The 14,323-nt window shown below is 28.9% G+C and overlaps 1 protein-coding gene across 3 annotated transcripts; it reads left to right on the top strand.

Annotated features, from left to right (window-relative positions):
* Nucleotides 1-140: 140 nt before the first annotated feature.
* Nucleotides 141-13,953, top strand: LOC107452802 (alpha-tocopherol transfer protein-like). 3 transcript variants are annotated; one of them, XR_015433720.1, is made up of 7 exons: nt 141-358; nt 2,724-2,878; nt 6,524-6,769; nt 10,456-10,649; nt 11,581-11,691; nt 13,244-13,515; nt 13,577-13,953. XR_015433720.1 is itself a non-coding variant. In XM_087163926.1 (6 exons), exons 2-6 carry the CDS (start codon nt 2,734-2,736, stop codon nt 13,433-13,435), a joined length of 888 nt encoding a protein of 295 aa, XP_087020052.1. In that variant the 5' UTR covers nt 141-358; nt 2,724-2,733; the 3' UTR covers nt 13,436-13,542. The 3 variants fall into 3 exon arrangements, 2 of the variants coding, with proteins under 2 accessions (XP_087020052.1, XP_087020053.1); XM_087163926.1 differs by lacking the exon at nt 13,577-13,953 and having other exon boundaries at nt 13,244-13,542; XM_087163927.1 differs by lacking the exons at nt 6,524-6,769; nt 13,577-13,953 and having other exon boundaries at nt 220-358; nt 13,244-13,542.
* The last annotated feature ends 370 nt before the right edge of the window (nt 13,954-14,323 follow it).

Raw genomic sequence — 14,323 nt, 5'->3', positions numbered from 1 at the left:
AATTCATCTTGGTTTATAAAGCAAAATTTAGCTTACAGATTCTAACATTATTCTCTTTAAGCAAATGAAAAAAAATTTTATCATAGTTTGACTTTCAGATAAAGCTTTTTTTAGTATTTGCATAAAGATTCTGATAAAGCGTTTTGGATATGAATATTTTGATAAGAATGTTCTAAGCTAATAATTGATAGACAACATTGAAAGTGAAACAGGTAAACCATAAAATGGAGGGAAAAAACAGTTAATGGTTTGAATTGTTCGGATATTTGATTAAATCTACTTTTGAAATATAATTATTGTTATTTAGAAGTTAAGACCAGATCATTCATCCTTTATTTCAATTTGAGAATAAATTCCGGTAAGTAAATTATAAATTAAATAGTTTTCTGACAATTGAGTTTATAGTATTATTATTATTATTATACTAATAATACGTTTGGTTAAAAATATTAAAATCTAATTTTTGAAAATACTTAACTCTTTTTAACTTACAAATGGTCAAAATTTGAGAAAAATTGTAGTTTGAAGGTAGTAAAACATACAAAAAACGTGATTTTGCGTGAAAGACAAGTTCTGAATCATGGAAATTAGAAAAATTAGAATGTATCGAAAATTCTTAAAAATGGAAAACGAATTAAATTTCAAATCCCTGAGCTTTGATACCGTATTTTACTCATTCAAAGTATATAATACTGTAAATAATAATTTGATTTTCTTTCTTTTTAAAAAAAGGACAAAAGACAGTTTTATTCGTAGAGGGTGTAAAATACTTATTTAAGCGCTTATAAATAGTAAATAGTTACGAAAACAGCGAAATTACTTTTCTAGCGTTAGCAATGAAGAGCTTATACAAATTGAGCAGCATTGTAAAAAATTCTGGATTAAATTACAGTATAAAGTACCATCACTTTCTGTGCATCGTCCATAAAATCCATTTTACTGTAAAATCCATTTTCACCATAAAATATTGCACTGTAACTTTTACGGTGATATTTATTTATTTAGAGTGATTCAGGGATTTTGCGGTAATTATTACTGTAAAAATCACGGTATGTGCGATTTTTTGTTCCGGTAATAATTGATCCCATGGTGAAAAGTACCGCCACTTTGAGTGCCGGTACTTTTTACCGGAATTTGATCCTAAATTTTTTGCAGTGTATATAAGTTGTACAGAAATTTAAAAAAACGAGCTGTTCTTATTGATAAACAAATTGTGCAATATTTTTGTTTTAACTATTTCCAATTTATGAAGATCACACAACAATTTAAGGCTAAATTTAAATTGTGGTTAATAATATGGGTTAGCGAGTTGAGATTGGGGTATTGTAGTAGTAGCATTACACAGCATGCATGAATAATTATTGTTAAAATCAGAAAAAATTAATTCATTTTTCGAGTGGAATCAGAAAACAGTATATTTATTTTGATACTTTAGATTTAGAATATATAATACAGCCAAGAGTACATTCGTCACTGTTAGCATTAAGTTTTCAAAGGTAATTCAACACGGGAATATTATCGTATATCGTCCTGACAAAACTTCTGTTCAAATTAGATAAATATTTCTGAAAATAGATAGGAATTTTTTTAATAAATATTTTGATATTAATCATTCCTTTTTACCCCCATATCCCGTTACGGACAAAATTATGAATTCATTTTCAACAGGAATTCTAAAAACATTCAGTAGTATTCAAGAAAAATATTCAATAATTCAAAAATATAATTAATTTCAATTTACGTACTTTAACTTTTTATAAATAATATACTTTGTCATAAATTTTCTCTCGAAAAATTTAATATTCAATTTCATTAAATCTTAATGTATGCATTGAATTAAAAACATATTGTTGTATTTAATGTAAAATGTATATTGCTTCATTAAGAAAAAAGATACATGATTGTTTAATACTTTCAAAAAACTTTAGTTTGACTCATTACAAAATTCTAACTTAGCGTAATGAACTTTCGAAATAGAATAGAATTTAGAACGTTTGCTGAACATTTTAACGTCAATTAAACTTGACGCCTGTGACCAGTCCAGAAAAATACAGCTGGTTTTTTCAGATAGGGTACACGTGAAAAAAAACTTACTTTCACAGAGAATATAAGTTGATCGAAAAAAAATTGAGAGCCACTAATCAAAGTGATCAAATACTCGTTTTTGAAACAGAATCTCTGGGTTTAACTTCCATAAGATGGCTGTGTGCACTGATTAATTAAATGTTCAGGTGTTTAGTCGTTCGTTTTATTTATACTATATTTTCTACGTTAAATACATGGTAAATAATAAATGCATATTAAAATGCAAGTATATTTTATCGTAAATTTCCAGTTTTTTTATTTTTATTTTATACATTATAGCAAACTTTCAATTGGGAAAAAAATTTCGTTTCATATAATCCCTAACTGGAAAAATATAGTGCTACAAAATAAAACAGGACCCTTTTTTTCTAGTCAAGATTAATGAATCAAAAGAGACTTAAAGCAAAACTAGCTCAATTTATAAAACGATTTTAATTTGCATGAAAACTGAAACGTTTTTTTTTTCCAAAATGAAAACGATCATAAAACTTGATTATATCCAAAATTATTTACTCGACTTCCCATGCTTGGATATTTTTCTTCTATTTTTTTTTTTTTTTTTTTTTACTTTCTCCTTTAAAATTTTTGAACATGGATTTATCTCATTGTGAGACTTAATATTTTATTTAAACTACAAGGAAACTTCTGATGGCAGAAGCTGTGGAATTATTGCCTTGGACTTTCTCAGACGTAGATTTCTTTAATCCGGCTATGATTGATTCTAGAATTTTCCGGAATGAAACTCTGGAAAGACGGATAGAATGTATGGAAGAACTGATTGAAATTCTTTGCGGTGAGACTTTAAACCAGTTATTAAATTGCATTGCATCATTATGTTTTGGAATAAATTTTAGACGAAAAACATACGATTCTGTCTTGAAAGTTTATCCACGCTTAAGCCTTCAACCTTGAAAATATATAATTACTTTGATAGTGACTACTAGGGAACAAATTTTTTGTTGCACTTATACAAATAGTTGATCTTGCCTAATTCGGGTGTCTAGATTTCAACTCTGAAATTAGTTTTGCTCCCATAGCTATAGACACCTTTTCTGATCTAAGTCCATTTTTGGTTGAAATGTACAGGTTTAGAAATGTTATATATATGTATATTAAATTATTTTTATATAATTTTCATATAATTTTTTGAGTGCTCCTCAATTAATTTTATTGATATATTTTGCTTTGGCAATACAATACAATATTAGGAACCACTCCTTTTTGCGGACATAATTGTGTGAGATGATGAAGAGATTATATCTTTTCCCATTTCTGCTTTCCGGTTTTATAATATATATTTTTTTAATAATTTTTAAAAAATATTTTTATTTATTTCAATATTTATTTTCTTTTCATTAATCTTTATTATTTTCTATGTTATTATTATCTTTATGTTCTCTCTCTCTCTCTCTCTCTCTATATATATATATATATATATATATATATATATATATATATATATATATATATATATATATATATATATATATATATATATATATATATATATATATATATATATATATATATATATATATATATATATATATATATATATATATATATATATATATATATATATATATATATATATATATATATATATATATATATATATATATATATATATATATATATATATATACAATACGCAGTTTTTCAGACTTTGCAAGAAAGTATTTATGGAAATTGAAGTTGGTTGTACAGTGCACCAAAAAAAACAGACCACCTTGAATAACTTTTGATCTAATGTTGGGATTTTCACGATCCAGGACTCAATCTTAATAGCACGAGGGGTGACCTCAAATATGCTAATTAATAAGTGCAGACTATTAAGTTGTGAAATCAGATACAAAAATGTACTTTCTCCGAATAAACATACCTTTTTTTCAGGGGTTCGGATGTCTTACCTCCTACCTCCAATATATAGGAGGTAGCCGCAATCTGGGAAAAATGGTTCCCATAGTTTCGGTCAGGAGAGAGCTCCAAAGTTTAAACCCCTTAATGTTAACTTCGCTAAACCTCAAGAACGTTTTAAGCGAATCGAAAATTTTTTACACGCAATTATAAAATTCGTTTATCCAAAGATAATTCCATGCAAAAATAATTTTTAGTAAATATTCATTATTTTTCATTATTTTGTTTTAGAATAGTACAAAATTTACAAATAGTACAAAATTTTAGAATAGTACAAAATTTACAATAGTACAAAATTAGAATAGTACAAAATTTACAAGGTACAAAATTTGAGTGAAATTGGTTGAATAGTTCGAATAGGTTGAATAGAATCAAATTTTAGATATCTGATTTTTCAAGGTGGTCCATTTTTTTTTTCTTTCATTGCTCACTGCTAGGTGGCTGAGCGATAGCGCCTCGCGCTGTCATGCCACAGGTTCCTGGTTCGATCCTGGGGCCGGGCAAGGTTGACTCAGCCTTTCATCCCTTCAGTGGGTCGATAAATGAGTACCAAGCATGCTTGGGAACTAAACACTGGGGGTTCCGTGTTCGGCTGACCACCTGACCGGAACATCTGCGCTTGAGCCCCAGAGCCCAAGGTCAAGAGAACTGAGATGGGCACAGTAGGCTTTGGCCCTCTATTGGCTGTCGCGCCACTGAGTTTAGTTTAGTTAATTGCTCACTGTACAACTTTATTTCTGCACTATAAAAATTGTTTATGTATCTCAACATCAAAAATGATGGCAACCACTTTACACCTAAATGTTATTGTGAAACATCATACACAGCTTTTAGATCTTTATGTTTCACCACACTAAAAAACAAGGATAGTTTTTGGCATAGTGTATCACCAAAATGCTGTTTTAACACTACTTAGTGCAAAGTTTCCGCTGCCATTTTTGTAATTCAGCAACATTAAAATTTATAATTATAGTAAGCTTTGAAACACATAAGAATCCGTTAAGTTATTTTTTACTATACAATATAAAGAAGAATATATTTATTAAGAATGCACACATGCAACATTTCTTAAAATAAAATTAGTTTGTTAATCAAGCATACACACAGCACAGCGATAATATTAATCTGAATTCTCAACTAAGCTTAACAAAACCAAAGCGTTTAAAAATTAAATATTATAAAATTATTACATACAATTGAAAAATTATCTAATCTTCTTATGATAATATAATTATCTTTATTATGCAAGTAAGCATGCATAATAATTATCTATTTCTGCTTCTGCAAAATGTTCAGTAGCATACGAGACAAACTTTCACTTTCTCCTGCTCGATTTGTAAACAATCTACAGAATTGTCTGATAATTTCCAAACGTACGCCAAACCTGGCGAAAATAAATCTTGAAAAGAATAAATATATCTAAGCATGGTGTAAATTTTCTTTATAATTGGCGTTTAACGTAAGGGGATATAGTTATCGACTATGTCAACCTTCGTCTATCAAAAGGTACATCTAGATCGAATCAAGTTAACGCGTCTTATATACTACTGATTTGGTATTTAATATTTGTAGTGGTAGTTACGCCACAATATATATAATAGTGAATTAATATTCAATATTATTAATGGGAATTACGTCACATTACTCCCCTTCCAGAATTTTATATTTGATAGAATTAGATGAGCGAATACCACTAGATAATTAATGCTGCTTAATTATTTATATTTCACTCATTATTTTTTTATTAAAGGGTAATTTAGTAGTTTTTTATCCACCGCTATTTCTAAATAATTCGTAGGCTTATATAATTCACCACTTTATAGTAGTTATGTCATGCTATACCTTTTAAAAAGCAAGCAAAATTAGTCAAATATTTGCAAAATTTAGTTTATAGTTATTCACTGTTTTTTTTTTTTTAATTATTTTGGCGTGTCCGGAGCATTTGGCATCTCTTTCGACATTCCGTCGCGAGTTGTTGTTTACAGTGCAATTAAAGATCATTTCTCTATCAAGAAATGATATGTCCAGGGGTTAAGTATTAACTTGAAATAAAGTATTCATTTACACAACTTTTAAAGTTTTTCCTCGCTAAACTCAGATAGGTATTACATTACCAGAGATGCCAACTGCTCCGGACACGCCAAAATAATTAAAAAAAAAAAACGGTAAATAAATGCAAAGTAAATTTTGCAAATATTTGACTAATTTTGCTTGTTTTTAAAAAAAATCTAGCATGACAAAACTACTATAAAGTGGTGAATTATATAAGCCTACGAATTATTTAGAAATAGTGGTGGATAAAAATCAACTAAATTGAATTTGTTAACCCAAGAATCACAATTAATAAACTACCACTTGAAAATAATTATTCGCTGTCCGGAGCAAGTTGGCATCTCTGCATTACAGCTTTTGCACCATAGTTTTTATCACCTTTCATATTTACCCTATGAATTATTACATGTTTGCCTCGTCCTTTTGTCCGATTAAGACCCTTGTTTTAAACTGAAATTGCCCACTTTAGAAACATGCCATGATGTGACACCGAACTTGAACACCAATTTTCTGATGAGATTTCTTCGAGGGTCTTCATTTAAGACGTCTTTAGCAGTCAAAAGAATAAAAAGATACTACGCCTGTCACAGGAAACATTCGGATATATTCGAACTCTTTCTGCCACAAACCACCTTGAGAGCCCAGTCTTTGAATCATATTACTGCCCTGCCATTTCGTGCAAAAGACAACTCTATCGTTTTAATCCACAGATTAGGTAAGTTAGCCTGCTTAAGGTGTTCTCTATCCCTAACTCATAGAACGTTACAACAAATGGAGTATGTCCATTCACTTAAACCAGAGAAAATGTGCTTTTATCGAAAATATCATAATCCATAAGGGGCCATTCAAAAAGTACGTACATCCCGAAGGGGGGAGGGGATTTGCTATTTTGTACGGTTTTGTACAATGGGGAGGGGGAGGTATTATGCAAAGTACGTACATTATAAGCATGCACCAAATTTAAATTTGACTTTTTCCTACACATGTATTATACATATGTTTGTTCTTGTATTTTTTTTTCACACGGCGATCACTTGTTAGAATGAGTAATCAACCACGAGGAACTTTTCCATCATTATTTTTATCTCAAACGTTGGAGCCAATTGTAAAAGCTGCTGTTAATCAAAAAATAAGCTTGAACTCCATCACAGAAATACCATACGATGCAGCACGCCCATCGGTAGAAGGTGATATTAAACGCAAAATTCGTCCTACTTGTGGGACATATTTTGCATCTTTAACTTGTTTGAAAGATCACAAGAAAATATGCAAATCTTCTTTGCAAATCAACAATGTAAGACCAGTTCGTGTTGTAGCTCGTCGAGCGAAAGAACTTTTGGTCATCCTCCGAAACCAGGAAAACGAAGATGATGCAGAATGGATCGAGGATGAATGATCTCGTTGATGAAGATAATCTAAATTTTTCATCAGTCGCAGACAAGAGTAACGCTGAATTGATGTCTCTCGAGAAGCATTTGAAATGTCCTTGGGAAAATACTGTAGATTAATTGTATTGATTGTAGAAAATTATTATGTTGATCAGATAAGATTGTTTTATTTATTGATTCAAAGATAAAGTTGGGTGTTATTGTTTAAATAATTTAAATGAATAAATTATTTTAAATAAATATTTAATTTTATTTAAAACATAATTATCTCAATTTTTATGAAAAAGGGGGTAGACTAAAAAAATGTACCTACTCTAAGGGGGGGGAGTAAGACCTTATGTACGGTAATGTACAAAGGGGGGGGTGAAATTTCTCCATTTTTACGTACGTACTTTTTGAACGTCCCCTAAACTGGACTAAAAGCGTTATGATGAGACGTTGTCCTGTCCTTTCATCTTGATTTCAAGAAGAGGGTGCAGTGCTGTAGCGTCTAATATTGTAATTGTAATGTAATAGCGACTAATATTGTTGTTGGTATTGTAATAGCGACAAATACTGTTATTGTATTGTAATAGCGATTAATATTGTCTAGACAAATATGAAATATTTTAAAATTAGAATCAGGTTAAACGGAACCTTAAAATTGATTCTAATTTGATAATTCGGAATCGATAATTTGAATAACGATTTTTTGAGCAATTGTTTTGAATCACTAAGAAAAATCGGCGGATTCGAATGAATCGATTCAAATTAACGAATAAGAATAATAAAATTAATACATTAAAATAAATCAATTAATTTTTGAATCTTTACTGCCCACAGCGATAAAATAATTTTAATTGAAATTTATTCACTTTTTTTTCATAACGTTAAAAAGTTTCTTCAATTTATTTTTTAAGCTGTTAATAATGTTTTGTAATTAGTTTTGGCACAGTGAAATCGATATTAAAACAAAAATGTTCACTGTTCTTTTCTTCTGTAAAAAAATGACCAAATAAAACGATATACTATACTGGTATGGCGAGTCTAATATATAAAAAAATGTCTTGTATGCATGTCTTGCCGAAAAAATGTCTTCGAAAGTGTTTCATATTTTGGTTATTGAGTGCAGAGTGTAGTAAAATGCAATTTTATCATTTATTATCCGTAAAGGAACAAAATCAAATTAAAATGTTTCTTCGCTGTCTATAGTTATTCTTTATCATATTGATCGTATTGCTGATTTTCCATTAAAGTTCCATAAATAATTAAAAAATTTAGTTACTAAGAAAGGATTATAAAAGAATTGGTTTATAAAAATTTTACAAAATAAATGGAATTAATCTATAAAACTGGTTAGAAAAGAATTATAAAAATTTAATAAAGTTAATAAATGCAAAATTTTTTATCAAAATTGTTTGCTATTAATCATAGTTGGCTCAGATAACAGATCTATTACGTATAATAGAACTGTTATCTGTGACTCAAAATCAACGTTAATGAATAAATAGAATTTTATCATTTCTCGCAAATCAACAAAAAGCAAAGTAGTGAAAAAAGCGTCAAATGAATATACGAACAAATTTTACTTCATTTAAAGCAAATATGCAGTTCAAGTTTAACTAGGTTCATTAACTAGGTTAAGTTTAACTAGCTTCAGGTTAACTTGGTTCCTAGATTTTTATCTAAATATTATCTAAATATCTGAATTTGCTATTGCGTAGTAATAAATTTAAATAATAAAAAGATAAACGAGTTAAATGACTTAACATCAATTGAATTAAAACACTGATTCGCTTTAACACAGTGATTTGAATCAATATATCACTCTAGTGATTCGAATCTGAAATTCAGTCCTCAGGTTTATTTGTAATTGGATTAGTGAAATCGAAAATGATTGGTTAATAAATATTTTACAAAATAAATAGAATTAATTCCGATAATTCGGAATTATTCTGAGTTTTATTTTTTAGAATTTCATAAAACTCTCGGTATCAATTCGGAGTATAGATACGTAAATAAAAATATTTTTTAAATCTTATTGACTAAAACTGTTGCTATATTTGAAATGTAGTAATTCAATCCTTTAATTTCGGGTAGTGACCAACAAAAAGTGTTCCACTCATTGACATTAAAATAAATGTATGCCCGTAAAGTTAGGCTGACCATAAAAGTACATGTTGTTTATTTATTTATTTGTAAAATGTAAAAACATTGGCTATGAATTGAAGAATTATCGTGAAAGCCAATTTCAGTTCGGGCCTTGGCATTGTTTGAGATTCAGTTGATTAATCGAATCAAGGCGAACAATGGAACGGGGCGAAATAGTGTAGAGCTACCATACATCTGTCGGGGAGTGAGAGAGTTGTTTGTTATTTGTCCGTCGTCACCAATGTGGAGAGACTGCAAGAGAGATGTTCTTTAGCACCGACTGTGTTCGAACCCGGACTTTTGTGTCCCTATCATAATGCTGTAGGGAAATTTTATGTAATAACCGTATAAATTAAGTGTCGGCTATGCTAATTTATCATAAGTTCGTTATAGTTACGGTCCCAGGGCCTTTTTTTTCAAAGAACAGAAGCAGGTTATATTAATTAATTTTCAACTCAGCTAATTTTGCTAAAAATCCTTTCAATTATGGATACTGACTATAAACTAACGGTCAATCTCCGAATTCTATAGAAATATAGTATTTGTAATAGTAATACGGAAATATAGTAACTGTAATAGTAATGCGGAAATATAGTAATTATAATAGTAATACGGAAATATAGTAATTGTAATAGTAATACGGAAATATAGTAATTGTAATAGTAATGCAGAAATATAGTAATTGTAATAGTAATACGGAAATATAGTAATTGTAATAGTAATACGGAAATATAGTAATGCAGAAGTATAGTAATTGTAATAGTAATACGGATATATAATAATTGTAATAGTAATACGGAAATATAGTAATTGTAATAGTAATACGGAAATATAGTGATTGTAATATTAAATAATAAAATAGCAATGGTTTTCTTTATTTCAGGGAAGTTTGATCCTAATGTGTGTAGCTTTGAAGAGCTAATGCGATTGGATTTCTTAATATTTGAAACTCTTCTAACAAACCCTGTAACTCAACTTTGTGGAATAACCATGATTTGCGATTTGAAAGAATTTTCAGCGGAGAAGTGGTCTGAGTTTACACCTTCAAGAATTCAATCCATCTTCGAAATATATGACGTATTCGATATTTTGTTTTACATAAATAATGAAAATTTTATATTTAAAAAAGTCTTCTGTATGGCAATCATAGGTTGAGGTCTCATTGAGATTGCTGTCAGAAAGAAGGAGGTTCATCTTGTGGTTGCCAGACAGTATTTTTAACAGTCAAAATTATATTTCTGAAAGTTTTAACCCATTTTAGGCCAAGCGTAGGAATTTTATAAAATGTGGTATTATTTTCATTGAAATATGCTTACATTACATTCATTAGGACACAAAAAAATTTCGTGTATGAAAAATTATCTTTTATTTGAGAAATAAAATGGTGCGAATGGACACCATTCTCCAGATCAATGATCAAACCATTTAGTTAAACGCTTGTTTTTTTATGAAATTTGTATCATTTATTTTTTTATTTACTGACTTGAAACTTTAATCCATCATAAAAACATATGATAAATCACAAAAGGAATAATTATACATTTTCAAAAAATTTCATGTGTCAATAAACGTTTTAAGTTTTATAAGAAAAAACTTGAATAGTTTAAAAATTTCTCAACAGAAAGTGTTTGCTCCAATTGAATTACTAATAATTTATGGATGTCTTAAGAACCTTTGACAATAGCAGAAAAATAAAATTCGTGAAAAATATACGTCGCAGTGTTAAGAAAAAAATATTTATTGAAATGGTGCTTTCGCACACCTTTGGCCGAAAATGAGTTTAAGAATGTCATAAAAAACATTATTCATAAACTGGAAAACTTAATGAATGCAGTCTTAAATATAAAATTACCAAAGACTCTTACTAAATGAAATATTAGCTGGTTTGATTTTAACTTGACAAGATAAATAGGGATCTAGTGATGCTGATAAAATTTCGAATCGTTTGGTCTTGACGTGTAAATGTACATAAAATTCGGAAGACTTAATAGAAATTCTTACTTTTTAGCGATCGTTGACGCTGCGCATCGTTGCTGGACACATCCTAAATGCTCCAGTTATTATGAATTCTCTGTACAATTTGTCCCTCAATAGACTGGATCCTGGACTTAAAGAAAAAGTAAGTTGCGAATTGAACAAGTAAATCTTCTATCTTCCAAAACTTGATCAAGAAATTATTTGTATATTAGATTTTTGGTGCTATTATAATTTACTTTACAGTTTAATATTGATTGTGTTTTAAAGTGTTGCTGCAGTTAGTGAAGGAATTCAGTTAATTGTTTACCGCTTGTAGTTTAACTAAATAAACCCCTTGCTTAGCAAACGTTCTGACTGAGTCACTAACCAGCTAACAATATCATCATCAAGATCACCATCCAACTAAATCAACAAGTATAACAGCAACAAATCACTTAGTAAATTAATAATTAAATCACTAACTAAATAACTAAATCATTTACGTAATCACTAAAAAAGATCTCAGAACTGATTCTTTCAATCATTAGTTCCCTCACTGGTTCATTCATTTAATTATTAATTTAACGGCATCATTAAATCACTAATTGAATTACTGAATATCTAACCACATCGATGGATTGATTTTTGCAAATTATATCACTAGTTGTATCATTAAATCGCATACTAAATCATTAAGAACAATTTCATTAACTGAATCTCTAAACCAATGACTGAATCACTAAATATCTAGCATTAATAACATAATAAGACACTCCAAACATTATAAGACACTCTTTGGGTTTAAAACTGTTCTACAGTACACGGAGAGAAAAATTCTGGCTAAATTATCGCACTGTATGGTAATGATATTTCTGGTAAAAGAAATCTCAATTCCAGTAATAAAACCAAAATATATGGTATTTATGAACCATTAATTTGGTAATTTTTCCATCCAAATGGTAATGGTTTACCGGAAATTCTGGTTCTCAAAATTATAATTCATATTACCAAACGTTAAGTAAGAAATACTAAACTGAAAAGTAAATTTAACCGAAGCATGGTACATTTAACCGAAGCATGGAAAAGTAAATTTAATTAAAGCATGGCTTTAAATCCATACTCTAAGGCCTACTATAAAATTACTAATTTTTGGTACATTTACCAAATTTTATAACAGTATATTACGAGGTTAATTTAATCAAAATCATTGCCTACGTGCATTTGGTGTTCCCATAGAGCTAGAAAATCGGTAAATTTAAGCACACTCTGATAGTTTTGACCATAGTTTTTTTTCTCTTTTCAAGAATTCATAGATAAAGAAAAACTTTGTACCTAACTTTATCATATTTCTTATGAAGATGAAGTAAACTAAAAATAATTTGAATTAACTTAATTGAAAATAAAAACCTAAACAGACTCATTTCTTTCAACAAAAAAATTTTGGTTTACTTTAATTTTTGGATTAATATTGTAATTTTCATGATACTATAATCAGTTTTATCTGTTTGCCGAATTAAATTATGCTTTTAATCGCTCTTAATCATTCCCAAAAACAATTGTTTTGAAAATCGAAGTTTCCGTGTAAAATAACTTCTATTTTGTTTCTAGTTTATATTTTAACTTCTAGTTTAACATATTTTAACTTCTAGTTTAACATATTTTAACTTCTAGTTTAACATATTTTAACTTCTAGTTTAACATATTTTAACTTCTAGCTTATATTCCATCCAACTGGTGAGTGGGAGGAGCTTCATTCACAGATTCCAATGAAAATTCTGCCTGAAGAATACTTTGGTACCTTACCCTCATCTGGACTTGTCAATCTGTATGATTTAATCAACAGTAATGAAGACTACTTCTTTGAACTAATGCGATACGGAATAACTCCGGAATCGGAGCCTTTATAGTCATAAAGCAGAAATATCTAGTCATTCAGCAGATTCCACAGAAATATCTAGTCATTCAACAGATTCCACAGAAATATCTAGTCATTCAACAGATTCCACAGAAATATCTAGTCATTTAACAGATTCCACAGAAATATCTAGTCATTCAGCAGATTCCACCGAAATATCTAGTCAGTCAACAGATTCCACAGAAATATCTAGTCATTCAACAGATTCCGCAGTAAATTGTACCTGAGGAACATTTTGGAATTTGCATCACCTGAACCTGTCTACCTTTATGATTAAATAAACAGTAATGTAAACTACTTTTGACAAATGCAATGGGGAATAATTCCAGAATAGAGGAATTTGGAGTGAGGAAAAAATCAATTCGTAGATATGGTAGAAGACAGACACAAGTCAGATTTAATAACTGTTCTTGAATATTAAAAAAAGATTTTATTCAATAATTACTATTGGAAGTAGATAAATTAGTTATTTGTAATAATATTGGTTAATAAAGAAGTGAGTCAAAGAAATGGTAAAAATTTATGTGTTTTAACAACGAAGTTTAAAAATGGAATTAATAGAGGATACAAGTGAATTAATACACTGTAAAAAATTCAGAGTCACGTTGCCTGTTTTTAGGCCTGTTTTTAGGCAGTGCCTGTGCAACAAAAATTGGTATTGCCGGTTACATAAAATGGAGCTTAATTTTATCATACTTTGGTATTTTCGCTAGTTCCAAATCTCAGTAGAAGGTTACACCAAAAGTAGGTGTTTTGAAGAAACAAAACAAATTTCCTTATTTCTTTTATGTTTCATTATTTCTCTTTTTTTTATTTTCATTATTTCTTTTTTTTTTTTTTATTTTATAAAAGCAGAGGAAGATTGCAATATTATTAGGTA

This window comes from Parasteatoda tepidariorum, chromosome 5 (genome assembly GCF_982258835.1).
Source record: "Parasteatoda tepidariorum strain Cologne lab strain chromosome 5, Ptep-v5.0, whole genome shotgun sequence".
In the NCBI taxonomy this organism is placed as follows: Eukaryota; Metazoa; Arthropoda; class Arachnida; order Araneae; family Theridiidae; genus Parasteatoda; species Parasteatoda tepidariorum.
This window is presented reverse-complemented; position numbering and strand designations above follow the sequence as displayed.